General features: G+C 39.2%; 1 protein-coding gene across 1 annotated transcript in view; it reads right to left on the bottom strand.

Annotated features, from left to right (window-relative positions):
• Positions 1-22,866, bottom strand: part of WDFY4 (WDFY family member 4) — a 392,110-nt gene that overhangs the window by 349,081 nt on the left and 20,163 nt on the right. The window contains exon 2 of the mRNA XM_036734864.1: positions 16,735-16,985. Coding sequence (XP_036590759.1) covers positions 16,735-16,968 — 234 coding nt within the window. The 5' untranslated portion in view covers positions 16,969-16,985. The remainder of the gene's footprint in view (positions 1-16,734; positions 16,986-22,866) is intronic.

The raw sequence follows: 22,866 nt of genomic DNA, 5'->3' as shown, positions 1-22,866 counted from the left end.
ATGCACCTCCAGAGAGAGAACTGATGGATTCTAGATGTAAATTGAAGTATTCTCTTTTACTCATTATTTTTAGTGCTTTATTTTGTTTGTATTTTCTTTTGTAGCATGGCTAATATGCAAATGTTTTACATGACTTCATATGTATAATCAATATCAAATTGCTTGCCTTCTCTAAGAGTGGAGAGGTATGGGAGGGAGGGGGAGAATATGGAACTCAAAATTTTTTAAAATGTTGTTTAAGGAAAATGATAAATGCTGGAGAGGATTGGGAAAATCAGAACATTAATACATTGTTGATGGAGTTGTGAACAGATCCAGCCATTTTGGAGAGCAATTTGGAACTATGCCCAAAGGGCTATCTAGCAATAGCACTCCTAGGGCTATATCCCAAAGAGATCACGCAAGTGGGAAAGGGACCAGTATGTACAAAAATATTTATAGCTGCTCTTTTTGTGGTGGCAAAAAATTGGAAATCAAGGGGATGCCCATCAGTTGGGGAATGGCTGAACAAGTTGTGGTATATGAATGAATGGAATACTATTGTGCTATAAGAAATGGGGAAGATATGGACTTCATAATAACCTGGAAAGACCTACATGAACTGATCCTGAGTGAGAGGAGGAGAACCAGGAGAATATTATACACAACCACAGACATATTGATTCTGTGATGACTAACTTTGATAGACTTGGCTCTCCTCAGCAATGCAAGGCTCAAGGACAGCTCCAAAGGACCCATGATGGAAAAAGCTATCTATATCCGGAGAAGGAACTGTGGAGTCTGAATGCAGATTGAGGCAAACTATTTGCTCTCTTTTCTTTCCTCTTTTTTTCGTTCTGCTTCTTCTCTCTCAAGATTTATTCCATTAGTCATAATTCTTCTTTACAACTTGACTATTGGGTAAATAAGTTTAATGTGAAGGTCTATGTAGAATCTATATCAGACTGCATGCCATTCGGGGGGGAGAAGGGAGGGGGGAAAGGTAAGAAAATTTGAAACTCAAGAACATGTAAAAGGAAGTGTTGTAAACTAAAAATAAAAATCTAATTAAAAAAGAAAAAAATAAAATATTGTTTAAAAAATTACAAGTAATTGAAAACTAATAAAATAATTTTTAAAAATTTTAAAAACAGGAAGAAACTGCCTCTTCCTTTGACAGAGAACTCATTATTCAATGCCTTCTTCCCACATTCATCAAAAATCATATTTTTTAGAGTCTCAGAAGGCATCCATCCCAACCCCCTCATTTTATAGATGAGGAAATGCAGGCAAAGAGAAGTCAAATGACTTCCCTAAGGTCACACAGTTAACAAACAGCAGGGCAGATATTTGAACTGAGATCCTCTGATTCCATATCCAGTATCTAGTCTACTCTCTTCTGCGGGCTGAGATGTAGAAAGACCCTGGACAACCTCTTTGTAATACACTTCAGTCAATGACTTTAGTTCTGAGTCTAGTCTTTTGCCTCTTTTTGTATCTTTAGCACATGCCTATTTATTAATATAATGGTCACTTAACAAATATTTATTGACTGATTGGGTAAGGGAAAAGGACAACATATTTCCTACACAACATACTTCTTATATGCTTCCTTTCAAAATTGAGGTTATTTATAATTATGTCTTTCTCTCTTTTTACTTTTCATCTATTCAATATATGTGTGTGTGTGTGTAGATATCTATCTCTTTCTCCCTGCCTCTCTCTCTCTCTCTCTCTCTCTCTCTCTCTCTCTCTCTCTCTCAGAGTGCCTTGCACATGATATGCACTTAATAAATATTTGTTGATTGGTTAATTAATGGTGAGAAAATGGTGAGAAGCCACGGCATACCCTAGATTATCCGATATTAATTAAAGGTTTATTTCTACATGCAAGGCACTTTTCTAGGCACCAAAACTCTCTTCCTACACAATCAAATCTCTGTCGTATTACATTTATGTAATTGGCTTGTTTATCTTCTTTTTTTCTCTTCAGATGGCCTATCTCGAATTTGTTCTCACCAGATCATATTACGTTTATCTTACTACTTAAAAATATATTTGTTATGCTTTTTATATCATTCTCACTTCCTAATAACTTCTTTCCCTAAAGAAGGAACAAACTTTGCAATAAAAAAAATTAAGCAACATAAGCTGTCACAGGAATCATATCTAATGGTAAATGTAACATTCTGCACCTGCAATCCACTTATTCTCTACTGAGAAGAGGGAATCCCATATTAAAATTGGTCCTCTAGGGCCTTAAACCATTTTTCAAACTTACGAAAGTCAGTTCGAGTTATTATCCTAGATCCAAGGTGCTACCATCAGTCACTGCCCTCCCCACTACCCACCAGCCCTTGATCACTTCTGAAATCTTAACATGCCTCCTAAACTATATAAGAAACTTATAATGGTGTTAAACATAGGTGTATGGAACTGATAACTGCTGAGCACACTGTCTATTGCTATTCACTTTTTAGAAACAAAGCACTTGCTTGTGCATCCACCTACATCCCAAATGATTATTTACGTGGGCTTAATAATGGTGCATTAGGTTTTTAATGAATGTGTCAAAAAGATGGGCACAGTGAGTGCAAGCTAGTGAGGGCAGTAGTCAGAGGATCTTTGCTCACATTGTAAGGAGTGATATTTTGAATAGACAAATATTTGTTTATAATTTTTAAATCTACCAAATTGTTTTCCCCTACATTTTTTCTTATTTGTCACTCATAGCAACCCGCTGAGTCAGCTGAGGCAAGGCAAATTATTAGCCCCATTTCAACAGATGTGAAGAACCTAAGTTTCAGAGATGTTAAGTGATTTGTACAAGAGTGATGAGTACTGCTCCTTTTTCTCCCTGATGTCATCTTGGACCATCCAATACATTTAGTAAATCAATGGCCTCCCAAGAGAATGTTGGTGCTCAAATAATACCATTTCTACAATTCATTTATTAAGTGTATGCTATTAGCAAGAATCAGAATCTCATACTCAGAAGAGACCTCAGTGGGCATCTAGTCCAACCCTCACTTGATCAAGAATCCTCTGTAAAATAGCACTACCCTAGGCACTGGGCACTATACAAAAAGATAGAAAATGGTATGGTTCCTGCCCTCAGGAAGCTTACCTTCTACTACAGGAGAACACAAGACCAGCACTAGATTTAGTCACTAGTTAAATGGGCCACAGCTTATAATATGAAGGTCCTCTAAATATATTAGTGATAAGTAACAGAATTTATAATGAATGCATTGACTGCTAGTGATCTGTGTAATTTTTCCAAGTTATTGTGCAATAAAAGTCCTCAGCATCACAGATGACAATTAAGAAATCATAATCCACCATATCATAAGCCAATATAGCTTTTTGCAAGATCTACATTTTATTTAGATTATTTTTTTGCTTCTTTGGGCATATGAAAAAATGTAAAGTGTGATCATTTTATTCCTTTCTGTACGGATGAGATGTAATCTGTTCTCTTTCTTATTTTCTGTTGTGTGGGCTCTTCATGTGTTAACCCATCCTTCCATGAGACATGTCTAAAAATAAATTTATCAGAAGATAGACTATGATGGAACAACGGAAACTCCCAAACAAAGTGCCCAAGACGCTAGAAGGAAGAGCAACCTGTTTTAACAAGGGATGGCTTGCTGGGGAAGGTGGCATTGGAGCTTGATGGTGAAAAAAGGGATGGATTTTGACAGGTGGAAATGAGGAAGGAGGGCATTCCAAGCATGAGGGTCAGCCTGTTCAAATGTAGAGAGGTGGGACATGCAAAGTCGAGGAATCCAGTTTGGCTGGATCATATAGAGTATGGAGAGTAATATCAGTAAGGCTGCAAAAGGAGATTGGGGCCAGGTTACGGAGAGGCTGCTGTCTCTTGACCCCCAGGACATTCTCCTTCCTTCCTCAATGAGTTCTGTGCCTTTCTCACAGTCTTCTCCAGCACGACTCCTACCCGCATTCTAGGAGACTTCAAGATGCATGTTGGTATTCTTTCAAATACCTTAAGTTCCGAAATCTGCTCATTTTCCATGCCCTCCTCCTCTACCCCACCTCAGCTACTCACAGAGATGATCAGACGTTTGATCTTGCCATCACTTGCAAGTGTTCGATTTCCATATTTGTGAACTCCAAAATTCTTTTACCCAATCATAATCTTTTAATATCCCATCTTTCCCTCTGTCTTACAGCTCCTAACTTTGGTCTTCTGCCTCACCATGACCTTCAACTTACTACCACTCTCTTTGTTTATTCCCCAGATCATGACCCCTGCACTGGCTCTCCTGTCCTCCCCTCCCTATTCTGATTCTTGTTTAATTCTCCAGTCATTTTTACTCTACTGTATGCTCTACACTTGAATCCTTGCCCCTTCGTCATTTCACCCATAATGCCTTGCCAAACCTCAATCTTAGTTTTCTCTCACCATCCACTTGTTATTCCATGTACTGCTGACCAGTACGGGAGAAAATCATGAAACTGCTGACTGTATACACTACAAATTTGTGTTACATTATCTCATCCTGGCTCTAAGTATCTCAAGGCAATCTTGCTTTTCCTTAATTGATTCACCGTCCTATTCACCACACTGGTAGTTCCAAACAGTCTTGTCGCTCTTCAAGTCTTCCATAGGAATCCACCTGCTCCAAGCTAAGGATTTTGCCAACCATTTCACTGACAAAATTGAGTCCATTTACCTAGAGTGCCCACTTTTCCCACCACTCCTTATTCATATCACTCAGATATTTTTCTTTGCTATCTTCTCCTTCATCCCTGTCTCACATCAAGACATGGCCCTTCCCTCATTTGTAGGACAAACCCCTTCAAATGCACCCTTGATCCAATCCACTCCAATCATTTTCAAAAGGTTCTCTCTGTCTCTATCTCTTTCTGTCTTCTCCCTCTCCCTCTCCCTCTCCCTCTCCCTCTCTCTCCTCTTCAATCTCTATCTACTAGTCTACTAGCTCTTTCCCCGCTGTCTATAAACTTGCGCATGTTCCTCCCCAATCAGAGTATGATCACATAACTGCCAAATCTAATGGACTTTATTCTATTCTCATCCTTAATGACTCCTTATCTGAAACCTTTGGCACTGATGATCACTCTCTACTTCTCATGCTCTCTCCTCCCAAGGTTATTGTAGTACTGATCTCTCATGGTTCTCCTCTGACAATTTTTTTAGTCTCCTTCGCTCAATCTTCATCCAAATCTCATTCACTATCCCTCAGACTCTCCCAAGGGTCATCTTGGTCCTCTTTCCTTTTCCCTCTGCACTGTTGTGGCTTGTGAGATAAACAGCTTCCATGAGTTCAATGATCATCTCTATGCTGATTCTCAGATCTGTAAGTCTAGCCCTAGGCTTTCTTGAGCTCTAGTTTTATATCATCAATTAACTTTTGGAAATCTCAAACTGGATGTCCAGAAGGCATCTCACACTCAACATGCCCTAAAAAGAATTCATTATCTTTTCCCCCAAACCAACTTTCACATCCCTTTCAAAAGTACCACCATCCTCCCATTCTCCCAGGCTCACAACCTCAGGGTCACCCTAAATTGTTCACTCATGCTCACCCACATTGATCTGATTCCAGGTCTTGCCATTTCTATCTTCACAACATCTCTCACATAAATTCCTTTATCTCACCTCTTCACACAGCCAGACCCTAGTGCATGCCTTTATCCCTTCATACCTGGACTACTAAAATAGTCTTGTAACTCAAAGATTCTTAACTTTTTGTGTTGTGGGCACTTTTAGCAATCTGGTGAAAACTATGGACAGCTAAGAAAATGTTTAATGCATGAGATGAAATTCATAGGATTACAAAAATTATGATGGAATTTTTCCCAGGCACGTTCATAGAACACCTGAAATCTATCCATGGACCCTTAGAATCACGGACCTCAGATTAAGAACCTCATTCTACCTGGTGTCCTTCTAGCAAGTCTCTCTCTACTCCAGTTGGCTGCCAAAGCGACCCTCTGAAAGAACAGACCTAACTTGTTGCCCCACCCCCAACACACACACACACACACACACACACACACACACGCACCCACACACTCAATCAGTTCCAGTGACTCCTTATTTCTTACCTCGTGGATCAATTATAAAATCATCTGCTTGACTTTTAAAGCCCTTTCCTACCTTTCAGCCTTCTTATACTCTGCCCCTCACTAATACAGCTATGCTGGTCTCTTTGCTGATCCTCCCGCATGCCACTCCATCTCGATCCCCATGCCCTGGCACTGACTGGCTGTTCCCGATGCCTAGAATCCTTTCTTTCCTCACCTCTGGATCATGGATTCACTAGCCTCTTTCAAGACTTGTTCAAATCCCAAATTCTGCAAGAGGCCTTTCCAGGTCTTCTACTTCTCTCTTCACCCTCCTCCCTCCATGCTGCTAGTGCCTTCCCTGTTGAGATTACCTTCCATTTGCACTGTATAGATTGTATGTTAATAGTTCGTGTCATGCTGTTACCCTCATTAGAATATGAGCTCCTTGTGGTCAGAGACCGTGTTTTTGCTTTTCACTGTGTCCCCAACACTTAAAACAGTACCTAACATACAGAAGGTGCATAATAAATGTTTGTTATCTCAATAAATTTTTTAAACATCCTCCTTATAAATCCATACTATAAGTGACCAAGAACTGAGTTCCCTTTACAATACTTATCAATTGATTTTGTAATGTTTCCTTATTTTTCCTCCAATGAATTTTACAGATAAAGAAACTAAATCTATAGGTCTAAAAAGTTATGGTATATATTCTTTTCCCTTTTTACTATATAGACACTGAATAAGCTTTTCTCTACTTTTTCAAAGTACTTTGAAAACATGAAGTGTGAATAAGAGCTACTTAACTAATGACTATGAGATTTGTATAAAACAGGTAAGAAAACTGGCAGCTGAGTCATAGTGTAAGGATTGAATTTATACTTGTGTACATACTTACATGTATATATGTGTGTCTATATGCACACACATATACACACATACATACATAACTATGTGTATATAAACACATACATATATGCACACATATGTGCATATATACACATAAACATGTGTATATACATATGTGTGTATACACACACACACACCACAGTGAACATTTATATACGATTCAATTCAATATCATCCACGTATTTATGAAGTATGCCATGTCAGGCACAAAGATAAGTGCTGAGGACAGAAAGACAATAAATGATCTGTCCCTGCCTTCAAGATACTAATATTGGTTTAAGGGGGTAGGTGGGCAGGAGAGGCAACATGTACACACAGAATACACAAAATTATTTCAAAGCAATTTTCAGAGAATGTAACAATTGTGGGGATCAGGGAAGACACACACAGATGACATTTACATATATGGTATAGTCACTCTACTACAGTACTATAGAGGATACAGATCTGAACCTGGGTTCAATTCCCACCTCTCATGCCTAATGGTTGTGTGACCCTGGGCAAGTGACTTAACCTCTCATTGCTCTAGGTAATGCTTTAAGATTCTGTCACAGAGAAATTGCTGATGTGCATTGGTAAAAGGACTTTCCTCATAAGGGAGTTTCTTCTTAGTCTTGTTTTTGGGGGGGAAAGGCGAGGCAATTGGGGTTAAGCTACTTGCCCGAAGTCACACAGCTAGTAAGTGTCAAGTATCTGAAGTTGGATTTGAACTCAGGTCTTCCTGACTCAGGCCGGTTTTCTATCCAATGTACTACCTAGCTGCCCCATGAGAGAGTTTGTTATACCAATAAAACCATATATCCAGTCCCTACCCAGTCTCTATAAGTGCCCACACAGACAGCATGTAGACAGATACACACGATGTATATATATGTATATATATATATATATATATATATATATGTGTGTGTGTGTGTGTGTGTGTGTGTGTGTGTGTGTGTGTACAGATATATAGATATATATATAGATATATATATACATACACACACACACACACACACAAAGGGCTTGTATGGCCAATTTTCACTGCGCTAGTAATCATTACTTGGAACAAACAAAAAACCTTGAGAAAATCAAACCCTAGAGGAAAAAAGTCCAAATCTTCTGACTCAAAAGTTCCTTGTGAAAATTGCTTTTCTTTCCATTTCTGAGAACTCCACTGTGATATTTTTCTAACAAACACTCTTGCCCACTCCATGCACTTGCAAACCCCTCAAAGACCAATTTACAGTAGGTTGACTCAGGAGTATTTGCAGCAGCTAGCGAGCAGTGGGACCGTAAAAGGCACGATACAATAACATAAACTGGGCCACTGTGAGTTGAACAGTAATTGTAAATTGAGCCAGCTTCTCCCTGGACACAAATTCCTTCCTGGGAGCACGTTGGGCACTTCTGGAAGCCGCATTAACTCTTTGAGGCCACGAGGGTACCATTTTGTACAGTGAAACAATCATTTATCAGATGGTACCCTCGAGGCCTGAAAGAGTTAATGTAGTTTCCAAAAAGGCCTAATTTGCCCCCAAAGAGGAGCTTATGTGCTGGGGAAATGTAGTTTAATACTTCTTAGAACTTCTCTTTATTGACATTATCTAAGTTGTACTGGGATGCCTTGTGAGGCTCCATGCTGATTCCTTGCAGGAAAACCCAGAAATGAAATTAGATGTCCAAGGAAAAGTCAGGAGGGATGTGAGGAAGATCTTTGGAGGTGAGAAGGTAGAGGAATTCCAGCTCTGCATAATTAAATGCACCAACGTAATGGTGTGGAAATGACTGTGAAATTACTATATCGTTGCCTATTTCCTGACTTTTTCATCTTCAATGCAGGGCCATCTCCAGTTGTCCTGATCTATATCTCGCCCCTGGACCCAGATGGCTTCAGAGGAGAAAGTGAGGCTGGTGACCTTGCACAGCCCTCCCTTACTTAAGTCCAATTCACTTGCAAATCATGGCATCACCTTCCTGAAGTCATGGTCCTCGTTGAGAATGAAGGACAAACAGCATCTTTAAGCATCCTCTAAGTATGCACGTGGAGAAGGGTATAATTTTCCTGGTCCAGAGACCTCCTGGATGAGGAAACTCTGCCAACAAAAGTCAGCATCTTCTCTGCAACTCTGTCTTAGAAAGTCAACTGGAGTCCTGAGAAGTTACAATGACTTACCCCAGGTCACACAGACAGTACACATCCAAGGTGGGACTTGAACCCAGGTCTTATTGCTTTGAGTTCATATATCTATCTGCTATGCTAGGAATATAAGACACAGGTCTTTGAGGCTTGGAGGTCAGTTCTCTAAGCACTATTCCAAACTGTCTCTGTCTGTATATAATCATAAAATTATAAAGTGTTAAAGTTGGAGATGCATTTGGAGACATCTGACCTGGATTCAAAACCTGGCTCTGTGCCTTACTACGCGTGATCTTGGATAAGTCACATATCTGTAATGTGAAAGAAGTCAAACTCCATATTTTGGGAAGGCCCCCTTCCATTCTAACTCCGATCCCATGGTCATCCAATGAGCTAGTCTAATTCCTGTTCTCTGGCAGGTGAGGAAGCTCAGAGTCAGTGAGCATAAAAGTCATCAGGCTAAGCTCTTGATACCAAGTGGCTTGCTACTTTGCTTGGTTAGTGGGGGAGCCAGCGTCTCTCATCTTCTTGGTTGGTATTCTTGCCTTTCCACTCAAGTCCTCAATTTCTTCATCTGGAAAAATGAGGAAGTTGGGGGAGGGTCAAATTGGGGGGGAGGCGTGAACCAAGTGACCTCTTAGGTCACTTCTAGCTCTAAAATCTAGGATCCTATGACCACACTAGTTGGTCCAGGTATAATTTTATTCATCCTCACCATCATCTTCCCTGAAGTAAACAACACTATTTTCCCTACTGTATATAAAGGAGAAACCCAAGGCATAACAGTGCCTTAGTTTAGGAAATGATTTGTCTCATTTAATCAAAGGATCATAGATTTATTATAATTCCTATTATTAGCTACCATTTACATAGCGCTTTAAGGTCTGTGAAGTACTTTACATGTGTTATCTCATTTGATCTTCACAGACAACCCTGTGAGGTAGATGCAATAATTAATCTTATTTTACAAATGGGAAGACAGAGTCAGGGAGGTGTTAAATGATCTGCCCAGATCACACAACCAGTCAGTGTCTGAAGCAGGAATCAAACTCGGGTCTTCTTACATCCAGGTCCAACGCTCTATCCACCATGCTAGAGGTTGTCTAATCCAAACTTTTTAATCTATAGCTGAGGAATCTGAAGCTGAGAGGAATTTTAACGCAGGGTCTCAGACCCCAGGTCCAGTGCTCTTTCTACTCTAGCTTTTAATAGAGGAATGGTTTGCAAATATCCAAGCAGATGCCATAATTACTCAACCACACTGCCTCTCATAACCATAGAATGACCATAGACTATGAGCCTGGCTTTGCAAATCACACATGAAAACTCACCTTTTTACTTCACAGTAACACTTTCTATTTTGGTCCTTTTCTAAAGCTCTCATCTGATATGGTGGAATGGCAACTTTGGAGCAAGTTCTGGCAGGTCTTTGCAACCTAGAATGGTTTCAAACAAAGGTCCAGAGACCAAATATTAAGAGGGTCTGGAGTATCTGCCTAGATAAGTCCTGGGAGATTTGTCTCTAGAAGGTTGACCATCAGATAATGAATTCTTCTGGCCACAAAAGAGAGAGAGAGAGAGACAGAGAGAGATGGAAAGATTGTGAGATCACAGGTTTTATCAATGGAATGAGTGTCAATACCAATGAAATCATGTATCTCTGAAATATTATTGAGATGGAAAACAGTGAACAGGATACTGGCTCAAAAATAAGAGGACTTGAATTCAAGTTTAGGCTCTAATGCTTACTGTGTGACCTTGGGAAAGCCCCTTAGCTTCCCTGGGACTCAGTATCCTTATGTGTAAAATGAAGAAGTTGAAGTAGATGGCCTCCAAGGTCCCTTCCAATTTTATGTCTATGATCCATCACTATCCCCTTTAGCACTTGGAACTTAATTATTACAGGCGTTTCTTTGGCATTACAAGACAAATGTGCAACCATTTATATGACAGGCTGCTGACCTTAGTAAGCGGATATGATATATTTCTTTTATATGCACTCCATGTCTGCTGCAAATTGGCCTGTTCAAGACTAAAGGGAAAGAACTATTCAATTCCTATTTTACCTCTGTTTGTTTGTTTTTCCTAATGATCTTCAGTGTGAAATACTAGAACAAAAATGGCGGTCAAGGCATTGAAATTCAACCCAAATGAGGAGACAATAAGAAAGCACTCAGTTTCCCTTGATGAGTACCAAGTGGCCTTGACAATATATGCCAGAGTATTTGAGATATCAAGAATTGGAGAGAAGCCACAGCAGTGGAGAAGGGCAAATGTTGTCTCCATTTGCAAAAAGAGGTAGAAAGTGGATTCTTCCAATGATGCACTGATAAGGGAAAGGTTGATCCGACCTCCAGGTACAATCAAGAATAACAAATTCAATGTCTGGTTAGTGAGCACTTAACAGAAAAAGCTAATACGTGCTGCCTAAAGACAAATCACACCTGACTAACCTCATTTTCTATTTTGATATCATACTGGACTCACAGATTGGGGCAATTCTCTAGATCCAGTTGTGTTGGTAACCAAAAATGGGCTCCTTAGCACTTAGTTCGACAAGTGCCCTTGAATAGTTTGGCTTTTGTTCCCTTTGAGTAATTCATTGAGCCTTACTAGGTGCTAAGCCCCAGGCCCAAACCCCTATTAGGTGTAAAACCTTAGTGGGTGTGGATTGGCAACTAAGGTGGGGCCCAAGGTGGGGCTGACTCCAGGGAGGGCCTAGTTTACATGTCTCGGAGAGCAGAGGCTTTTAGACCAGTGAGTTTAAGTCCGCCTCTTTGTGACGATTCTAGGTCACGTGGGTGAGTCACATGTGTGACTCACCCCTGACGCTGAAAAAGATATAAAAACAGGGGTTGGCTCTCTGTTCTTTGGAACTCTTTGCCACAGCACTGGTGGCGGGTGACTCTGGGCCAGCCCTTGTTCTGAGCTCCTGGGCTGAACCTAGATGTTGGTAACTATGAATTGTATTGGGTCTGTCTGTTGATGTTTGTACTTTGTTTGTAATTTGCTCTGAAGTTCAGGGTGCTGGCTTTTTCCCCTGAACTAAGTGAATGCTGTCTGTATGCTGGATTAAAGTAAACTTGTCAACCCCTTTAACCTTGCTTTCCTTATTAAAGCAGATCAAAACAACCTGTGCTGTTGGCAGCTTTCTGGGTGCTGGCTGTGGGTGGATCTTACACCCCCCACAGAAACTGCTAGCCTGATTGTTGAAACACCAGTATATCAGGATTTCAGCAGGTATTTAACAAATTATCCCATGATATGCTTTGCACAAGACAAAGAGATACAGGTTGGTTTGTCACTGTTCAATCGTTTTCAGGCATGTCTGAGTCTTAGTGACCCCATTTGGGGTTTTCTTGGCAAAGATACTGGTTTGCCATTTCCTTCTCCAGCTCATTTTACAGATGAGGAAACTATGGCAAACAGGGTTAAGTGACTTACCCAGGGTCACACACCTAGTAAGTGTTTGAGGCTGAATTTGAACTCAGGAAGATGAGTCTTTCTTACTCCAGGACAGGTGCTCTGTGCACTATGGCACCACATAGCTGCCCAATATATGGGTTGCATAAAAGTACAATTTGATGGATTCTTAACTTGATAAACAAATAGGCCCAAAGACTTCTGCATAATTGAACAGTGCCATTTGAATGGGTTGGCACCTTACAGGGCTCTCCCCCTCAATCCTTTTTGATTCAACATTTTTGTTGATGCTTTGGATATAGATGCAAGTGGCATGCTTGCCAAATTTTCAGTTAACACAAAGCTGAAAGAGATAGCTACTATGGTAGATGACAGAATCAGATCCAATGAACAGTGGAAGGTACACTAGCTCTAGAGTCAAAAAGCCTAGACTGAAACCCCGCTTATTGTGCTTACTACCTGAGTGACCTTGGTCAAGTCACTTAACTTTTTTGGGCCTCACTTTCTTCATCTGTAAAACGAAGGGGCTGGGTTAAATGGCCTCTGAGGTCCCCTCTTACTCTTGATTTATTATTCTATGAAATAAAAAGTAAATCTAGATGAAATATCCAAATACTCAACATTCAAATAAATAAACATTCAAAAAATAGCTACAAGATGGGGGAGATGAGCATTAGATATTAGTTCATGTTAAAAAGACTAAAGATTTTAGGGAACTCTTTACCAGTTTATCATGCTTGGTCTCAGAGGACAGAATGAGAGCTAACAGGTAGAAAATACTAGGTGATAAATACATAAGAAAAAAATTTTAACTAATAATATTGTCCAAAAATGGAATACCTATCTCAGGGATTAATGAAATCTCAGCCACTGTAAGTCCTTGAGGCAAGGCTGTGTGACATCTTTTTTGGAAATGTGGCAGAGGGAAGTCATAATTCAGGTGAGTTTCAGAATACACAACTCCTAAGGTCCCATCTAAACCAAAAAAAAATGTACTTAACAATGGACATCCCATGGAGCATTTACACATGTGCTCCATGGGATAGCCACTCTTCTCCGATTATGATTCTTATGACTTTAAAATGGGCCAAATTGCCTTAGGAAAGAAAAATAAAGGGGAGGCGACAGAGACAATAAACCATTCAAAAAAGAGTTAGCAAAAAGTCATCAGCTTCCTGAAAGGATTAGTTCTAACACTGGTTTGCTGCTGTAGTTTCAGAATCTTTCTTCAAGCCTTGTAAAGATATCTATTATAGTGGAGGGGGTTGGGGGGAGGAGAAAGAGGGAAATGTGTTACAGCAGAAGACACAGTGAGAAGTGAGAAAGGGCCTTCAAAAGAGAGTGTTCACTTTTTGGATTGTCACTGTGAAACCATACCAGAAAAAAGGAAAGTGTTTTCTACAGAAATAGTCAAAGTACAAGCGTTTGTCATTTTGAGAATGACATGAAAGTGACGTGAACAGATAATCTATTCTTGGAATTCCGATTGTATTGCCAGAAAATAATTGTAAGCATTGAGATCATTTCTAAACTAGCATGAAAACAGTAGGAGAATTAAAAGTGATAACTCTGGCTAGAGGAGTATCTATATGTGTCCAGAAATTGCCATTTATTTCAAGGGGAAAAAGTTATCATAATGGAAAAGTCATCAAAGTTGCTTTGCACTATATAGACAACTTGTGGTTTTATTAAATTGTTTTTTGACTGGTCATCTTAGCATCATTTAGAAACAGTTGGAAACTAGCTTCTGAAACCAGAGTAACTACTGTGAATTCAGACCTCGGAAATAAGAATATCTCTTCCTGAAATGGCAGCCAGAAAAGAAATAAATTTCAAATCCTGAATATAAAAGGAATTTCTTTGGGGAGATGATGAAGGTTGAATTGAGGTCATCACCTTCCCAGACTTCATGGAAGAAAGACAATGCCAATATAAACAGCCAAAGATGGCTGTGGCAACTCTACAAACTGGACAATATTTTCCAATCTAGGTCTGCCTTTTCTTTCACACTGCTTGTAATTGCAATTAATATTGTAGGGAAAATAGAGAGTTTTCCCTGGCAAAAGCAGAGTAAGGCACCAAATCATCTAGGCTTAGCTCCTGACAAATATACATATTAAAAAACAAATGTAGAGTAATGGTATTGGGCTTGGAACCAAAAAGATCTGAGTTTGAATCCCACTTCAGATATTCCATAGCTCTCTGATGCTAGTCAAGTTACTTGACTTCTCTATGCCTCAGTTTCCTCATCTGTAAATGAGGAGGTGGGATACAATGGCCTATAAGACTCCTTCTGACTCTAAATCTACAATTCTATTATCCTCTAACTAGGTGCATCAAGAGTCATGAAATTGCCTCCTTGTTTTAACTTTTTCCACAGCTCAAATCCTTTAGATCCTTTAGAAAGGATCTTGGGGATATGCAAGAGTTGCTAACCTAAGGTACTTCTCTATAACAGAAGTTTTTAATCTTTGGTCCAGACATAGAAACAGACAGGTAGAGATCTAATCTTGCCTGGGATGCACACTGCCTGGCTTTTATTGGCCAGGTGTGGTGACTATGACTATAGAATGATCAGTTTGCCAGTTCTAGTGCTATACCCTAGCAGACTGAAAACTCAGTAAGGCAGAAACACCACACCTAACAGAACCTCTTTCCCACCCAAGAAAACAAAGTTCCAGTGGAGCGATGCATTAAGCAGAGACTCCACATTTAATGAGGAACAAATCTACTAAGAGCATAATAACATCACCAGAAGACATCATCCTGCAGTCTTTGAGTTATGAATTGTCCCTCTACCTCTCCATTCTTCTTTATATATGAGCCGTATGCACATTCACTCTCTAGGGTAACTATTATTTAGACATCCATGTGTGGGATAGCGTTGCCACCCCATGTCGATATGGTATATTCATACTTAAATAGTTGATTTTTCTTCCTCACCCTGATGCCTTTGAAAGGACAGCACCTTTCTGGGTCTACCTTTAAATATAAAACACTGCTAGCCCTGACTTTCTCAGCCTGCTGTGGTGGTCAAGGCTGGTCTCTCCTGGTACTTGCTTACATGTGCTGTACCATTTCTCAGGATCAAAAAAAAAGGGATGGCAGAGGAAGAAGTAGAGAATATGATTTCTTCTTGCATACATTTTTGTAACAAAATCAAATGACTTCTTTATAAAATATTTCCATTAAATATGTCTAATGTAAAATAAATTAGAATTGTAATGAAAAATAACTGTTTATCCAAGCATTTCAAAAAGAAGATATTTGAGGTAAACAAAAATAAATACTTTTATTTTATTAAAAGTTTCAATCTAAAATCTAAACAAGCATTAGGTTGGGGTTTTTTAATATTAACACCCTATATCAGATAAGAAGACTAAGTGCAGGCTGAAATCCCCTGAAATCCCAAACCAGACCATCAGATGAGAAAATGTTCATAACACAAAATATGGATTATCTACTTCACAAGATAGTGTATATTTGATGTGTTAGGGATATATCAGTGATCCTGAAAATTGGTATCAGAATTTGTTTGTGGATTCAGCTCTTTTTATGCTTCAGATACTTTTCTGTGCCTCAGTTTTCTGACCTGTTAAAATGGAAGAATAATCTAAATGCTTGTCCCTTGTTTACTTCTCAAATGTATTAAAGCTATTAAGAAAGTAATTGATACAAAGGGTTTAAGGCTTTTCCACAAAACAATGCTTCTGGGTTCATAGGATTTAGAATATGTATGTCTATAATGCTAATTTTTATTGTTCTATGAGTTCCAGAAACTTTGAATAACCTTTGGATTTTCAAATAAAATGGACATGAAAGTCCAATTCTAATATATCTGTGGCCATCCTACACCTTGCCAATTCTTAAGTGAAATTTTAACCAAAGTTTTTTACTAAACTGCCTTTTCTGGTCAGGCACTAAAATGCTGGAAGATCCTCCCTCTGTCCTGCTTTACTCAGCAACTCCTGTAGTCAACTCTGTACTTTAATAGCACCTGCTAAAGTAACTCTAAAGTGCTTTATATCTAAGTCCATGGCTTTCCAATAACAACCCTCAAATCAATACTCAGACAAAAGGTTGACATAAAAAGACACATTTTAGAGCATTCCAGGAAGGTAGGCATTCTTGATGGATGGCATATATGTATCCTGGGGACTACAACTCTCAGAAATTATCTTTGGGCTTTTTTCTAAACCTGTACCAGTCCCTCACTCTTATCCAGTTCCAAAAATAAAAATACCAACCTTCAGGAACAGAGGGAGAAGCCTCAACAAAGTCCTCTGCTGGTTCTCTGGATTGAGAAAAGGAGCTGCCTGTACATATTCCAGAAACTGCCTCTCTAGCATCTCCCACAGGGCAGTGGGGCATTGGGGATGCCCTCCCTGGAGGAGTTCAGGCTGCAGAAGATCACTGGAGTTTGCTTCTTGATCTGTCTTGTTAGGCACATCTTGCTCCTTTGAGAAGTCTTCTTTATCCATGTCTCAGTCCAAGTGACCTGTTTTGAAAAGTAAATAAATAAAGTTATCATCTTGTCACAGGATTTTCTGGCCTTTAGCTTCAGGAATCAATAAAAGGTATAGTATTCATTCAATATGACTCTAGGTATGTATTACCCCCAATTACATGAGATTAAATGGTTAAGATAGCTGGACAAAGAACAGAATCAATAAATATAATAATGATATTGATGCATGTACAAGTCCATGTCTTGAATTTTAACCTCCTTCTTTTCATAGTCTTAGTTTGGAACTAATATATTCTCTTACTCTAGTGTACCCCTACTCCCTTCAGATTCAAAGCCATCTGGTCCCTCTGACCTCCAGGGGAATCTTCAGTAGATAATTAACTTGAAAGGAAGCTTTGCAAAAATGCACAAAGGAGACATTTGAGTCATTTTGTATATAAGAATCTAAAGGTATCAAGAGTAAAAGAATATAAGCCATAAAGAGTCAAAGGTAAACATTGCTTTTTGTAATTCTAGAAAAGGAGTAGGGAGAGGGACTAGGCATTTCATTAGGAAAGGAAACTTCCTCCACCAACGCAGTTTGGTACTCTCTCTGCAAAGTATAGTTTTCAAGAGCTGCCTAGGAAAGGGAGAGGTTAAATAACCAGCCAAATGTCATGAAATCAATATGGCAGGTGGAGGGCTTAAACCAGGTACTTCTGGCTTTGAGCTCAGCTCTCTCTCCACTACATTATGCTGCTTCATGTTATTTGTTCTTCATTCTTGAAGAGGACCATGACATCAGGGAGGTGGTGCCATGATATGCAAGCGAATTGGATTTAAGTGAGGGAGGGTTGTGCGAAGTCACCAACTTCACTTTCTCCTCCAGAGCCATTGGGTCTAGTAGTCAGATATAGATCAGGACAACAGGAGATGGCTCTCATGCTGCCTCTTAAAAGTAACTTGATCTAACTGGCAGTGTGGGAGAGTGAGGAGAGAGAATCTTGGAATGAGGAAGATCTAAGTTCATAGGAGTTAAAGATCAGGTGGTGTTCTAAATGGGGGCGGGGCAGGAAGAGGAAGTATTACCTAAACAGTAAAACTATCAACACGTATCTTTATTCTGTAATCAACAACTATAGTCTTACAAGCTAAGCAAATAAATTATTTTACATCCCTAGCTTCAGGTCAATCATCTGTGCTATTCTGATATCTCAGCTTGGGACAGTGTCTGAGTTTCCTAGAAGAACTTTACCCCTTCCCTCAAATTGTTTTTTTTCCCTTCTACAAAATGTTGTATCTCTGAGCATGTATGGATGTATATGCATTATATACACAGATACACATAAATATTTATATGCACATGGGGCCATAGGGAAGAGAGTGCTGAATGTGAGTCAGACAGAAAACTGAGTTCAAATCCTGCCTCAAACTCTTACTTGCTAAGTGATCCAGCACAAGTCAGCTATCTTCTCTGAGCATTCATTTGCTCATCTGTAAAATGGGAATAATAGAACCTAGCTCTCAAGGAGATTGTATGAATCAACTGAGATAACATATATATATAATATATATGTATATGTGTGTGCATGTGTATACACATACACACATATTCATAGTATCCCAAAAGTCTTAGTGCAGTTTTTAAAAGTTTAAAACTACATAATTATGATGATCCTATATATTCAGTTATGCATGTATGTATATATACCATATACACATACATATGTGTTTAATATATTTATGCATATATATGTAAATAAATTTACGTACACACACAAATGTATTATATCCACACATGGATGTATATATACACGTGTGCATGTCTATACACAGATATATGTATATATAGAAGACATGTAATATATTGTCTTTTTACAGTCAGTCTTCAACTTTCATGGGGGTAACATTCCTTGAAAGATGGTGCAAAAGTCAAAAACTCAAATGTTGACATATCAAAGCTGTGGGATTAGGTTCCCACAACCACCAGAGATGGCGGTCAGAGATTGTTAAAAATATACTTCTCTGCATATATTTCTTTATAACACGACATTAATTCTGATAATACGCACTTTTCCTAACACGGTAACCATAAAATAGCCCATAGAATGCAGGGGGAAGGAAAGGCAACATGGGACAAGAAGAGGGGAAGGGGCCATGATGTTGGAACTTCGAGGTAAAAACGGGGAAGTTCCAACCTGTCATCTTTAATCGCCTTTTTGGCTCCTTGGTTGAACTGATTACCAAACAAAAGCACATGCCTGGGCATAAATCCTAGCCCCATCTGAGCTTGGTACTCCAGCTCATCCATGCTTCTCCACACAGTGCCAGCACACTCAGGAGCCCACAGGGGAGGCAGGAATCTCACTGGGCAGCATGAACACCAACAAGAGGCTGAGGGTAACCATCATCTCGTTTACCCACAAACTTAGCTGCTTTTCTATTTTTTTTTTCAATTTCCTCATTGCACACTTGATAGGTTATGCTAGCACTTTCTGGAGTGGATTCTGGAAGGAATTCATGAATACTTTTACAGGTGCTTTCTTCCTTTTTGCAGATATAGAGAATCTCTACTCATTAACACCAAACTCATGGCCAACAGAGACTGCAGATATTCTGGCATAAAGCTTAGCTAACATCTTTATTTTCTCCCCAAGCCGCATCACTGACTTTGCGTGCTTGGGCTTAGAGATTGAAGGACTCACACCACTTTTTGGAGGCATAATTGCAACAGAAAACTTGAGTTTTATTTTTTAATTTTTACTCTTTAAAATAAATTTCCATGTTAGTCATGATGTGAAACAAGAATTAGGAAAGAAAGGGGAAAACAATGAGAAAGGAAGAGAGAGAGAGAGAGAGAGAGAGAGAGAGAGAGAGAGAGAGAGAGAGAGAGAGAGAACGGTATGTATAAATCTGCATTCAGATTCCATGGCTCTTTCTCTGGATGTGGATAGCATTCTCTGTCATGAATCTTTCAGATTTGCCTTAGATCATCGTGTTACTGAGAAAAGCTAAGTCTAACAAAGCTGGTCGTCATAAAATGTTGCTGTTACTGTGCACGATGTTCTCCTGGTTCTGCTCACTTCACTCAGCATCAGCTCATGTAAGTCTTTCCAGGCAGAAAACCTGAGTTTTAAAAGTAAACAAAGAAAATATGCAACAAATGCACTGGGAGCATGTATGGCAGTCCTGGCTTATGCTTATTTTCTCCACAGAATCTTTTTAAAAATTATTTCTATACATCCATCAAGGGCATTTTTGGTGACAATTAGAAGGAAACTGGCAGAATTTTCACAGATGACTGTATACACTAGAGGCATACAACTTACTGAAAGATTCATATAATATAATATCCTGTAGTGTCAATTGTTTGTGGATTATCAAAAAAATTGCACCAGATGAAAAAGTATTGATGCTCTACAATCTGTACTCTTGGAGAAAGTACCTGCCTCAGTGGGACCACAGATCTGAAATATGAAAGAAGTTTTATGACTAATAAAAAGTGTTACTTCATTAGTAATAAAATCATAGAACTTCTTACCCTGTGAATTGATTAGGTTAGGTGAGTCCTCGTCATTGCTCTTCTACATTCTTTCCTCAGCCCAATTCCCAATACCCAATACCATTTCTTATGGATTGTACTTCCACAGCAGCTCTCACAGCTGTCCCGTTCTCTCTGCTCAGAGAACTTCTACCTCAGTTTAGGACTTTACTTATTATTACTGTGCTATGGCAACATGTTAATTTGAATTTAATGGATGATACACAACAGGTTGTTAAAGTTTATAGGAAATCACTTCCTTTGGGCTAGACAGTATAGAGGTGATTCCTCTACTAAACCAAGGGTTTAGACTTGGTAATTTCTACATTTCCTTCCAGCTCTAGGGTACTAGTGATCTAAGAAATGAAGGGAAACTACCATAGCTCATACAAAAACTACCTTTAGTGCTAGGTTCAATCAATAAATAAGCATTGATTAAGTACCTACTATGTGTCAGACAGCATGCTAGGCATAAAAAGACATAAAGCAAAGGGACAAAAAGACAAAAAGCAAGAGCTCTTGCCCTCAAGGAATTCATATTCTTTGGGGGGGGGTGGAATAAACATGTTCGTGAATGAACCAATGAATCAATGAAAAACCATTTGGTAAGTGGCTACGCTGTGTTGATCACTATGCCAATAATACCGTAATTGAATGAGCATATATAGAAATACATGGAAAACGAATACACTAGATTCTAGAGGGACCAGGGAGGGTTTAATGTACAACATACTGCTTGGATTGAGTTTGGAAGGAAGTAAAAGGATTCTAGGAGGTGGAAATGAAGTGGGAATGACCTACATTACAGGATGTGAGGGGGCAGCCTGTGCAAAGCCATAGAAAGTCATAGGAGATACAGCTCAGACAAAATAGAGAACTAGGTAACCAGTTAGTGTTTTGACCAAGCCTTGTGTTTTTAATGTCTACCTTGACCTTCATGATGTGACAGAAGACATTTCAAATTTCTTTGGAATTATAGGAATGATCCTACATGCTCAAACAGTGAAGAGTAAAGATGCCAACATTCTACTGCATTTTTATCTTACTAATTGACCACTTTGTAATCCAGATGAAGTAAGCGACCAGAGTGTTTTTAAATAATATTTTATTTTTCTTGAATTAGATGAAAAACAATTATTAACATGTTTTCTTTAAGTTTTGAGTTCCTAATTCTATCCCTGTCCCCTCCTGGAGACAGAAAGCACTAATCAGAGTGTTTTAAGAAGACTTCTGGACATAGGACTGGCTGGCAGAAGCCCTAGGTGCTTGGCACCTCTTTCTGCTTCCAGCCTCCATTGGAACCATTTCTACTGAGGTAAAGCAGCCCCTCTGACAACTGTTCCTTGGCCTTTAACAAAGCTGAGACAAGCTGGCTGGCTCAGCCATTGAACATTAGCAGAACCAACTACAGTGGCCACACTGCAGTGTGCTGCTGTTATGGTATCATTTGGGAGCAGAGGGGAAGGATAACATTCTTGGCATTAAAGAAGGAGAGGGACAGTTATAATGACAATAATAATAGTCACAATTATATAGCACCTTAAAGATGACAAAACAAAGAGCCTATAACTCTAAGGAGACATCAGTAGAAATAATAATACTAAATTCACACATGTGGAGCACTTTAAAATTGATGAAACCATTTCCTCACAACCGCACTGTGAGGGAAATAATGCACGTATTATGATTCTATTTTACAGATGACAAAACTGTGGCTTGAGTCAGGATCACCTAGTGCATAAGCATGAGCGCTACCTCAGACTCTTTCAAAGACTGAGGTTTTTGCCTCAATGTCATGAAGCCTTCACTAGAGCCCACACCAGAGGGGGAAAAACATGCCCACAAAAAACACAGTTACTAAAAGAAAACTACAAAGGTCACATATGCTGTCAGCTTGATAAGAAATAAAACAGATAGGGTGACAAGTTGCTTACCCACTTGTGACTGGGACCCAGAAAGGATTCATCATGCTTTATTTTTAGCTCTGGGCAAACACAGAGCTTGTTCATTTCAGAGTTTAATGGCAGCCTAAAATTGGTAACTCCTTCCTGTGATGCTTCACCCAAAGCAGCCTTTTTCCTTCCCGTTTTTCACCATGAGACAACAGTTCTAGTCTACTGAGTACCAGATAAAAGAGTGGCCTTTATGCATTGGAATCCAACTTCAGGAAGCTACAAAAGTCAGTGAATGAATATCTTTCAATTTTTCCAGCTCAATTGAGACCTTTAAAGGCCATTAGACACAGGCTCCAGTTTCTCTCCACTCCAGTCCATCCTCCATTCCATCTAGTCCATTCATCCTCCATTCAACCACCAAAGTGGTTTTCTGAAAGAGTAGGTTTGACCACATCACTCCTCTATTCAATAAACTCTAATAATTCCAAGATGAAAT

The sequence above is a fragment of the Trichosurus vulpecula genome, chromosome 8 (genome assembly GCF_011100635.1).
Source record: "Trichosurus vulpecula isolate mTriVul1 chromosome 8, mTriVul1.pri, whole genome shotgun sequence".
Classification (NCBI taxonomy): Eukaryota; Metazoa; Chordata; class Mammalia; order Diprotodontia; family Phalangeridae; genus Trichosurus; species Trichosurus vulpecula.
This window is presented reverse-complemented; position numbering and strand designations above follow the sequence as displayed.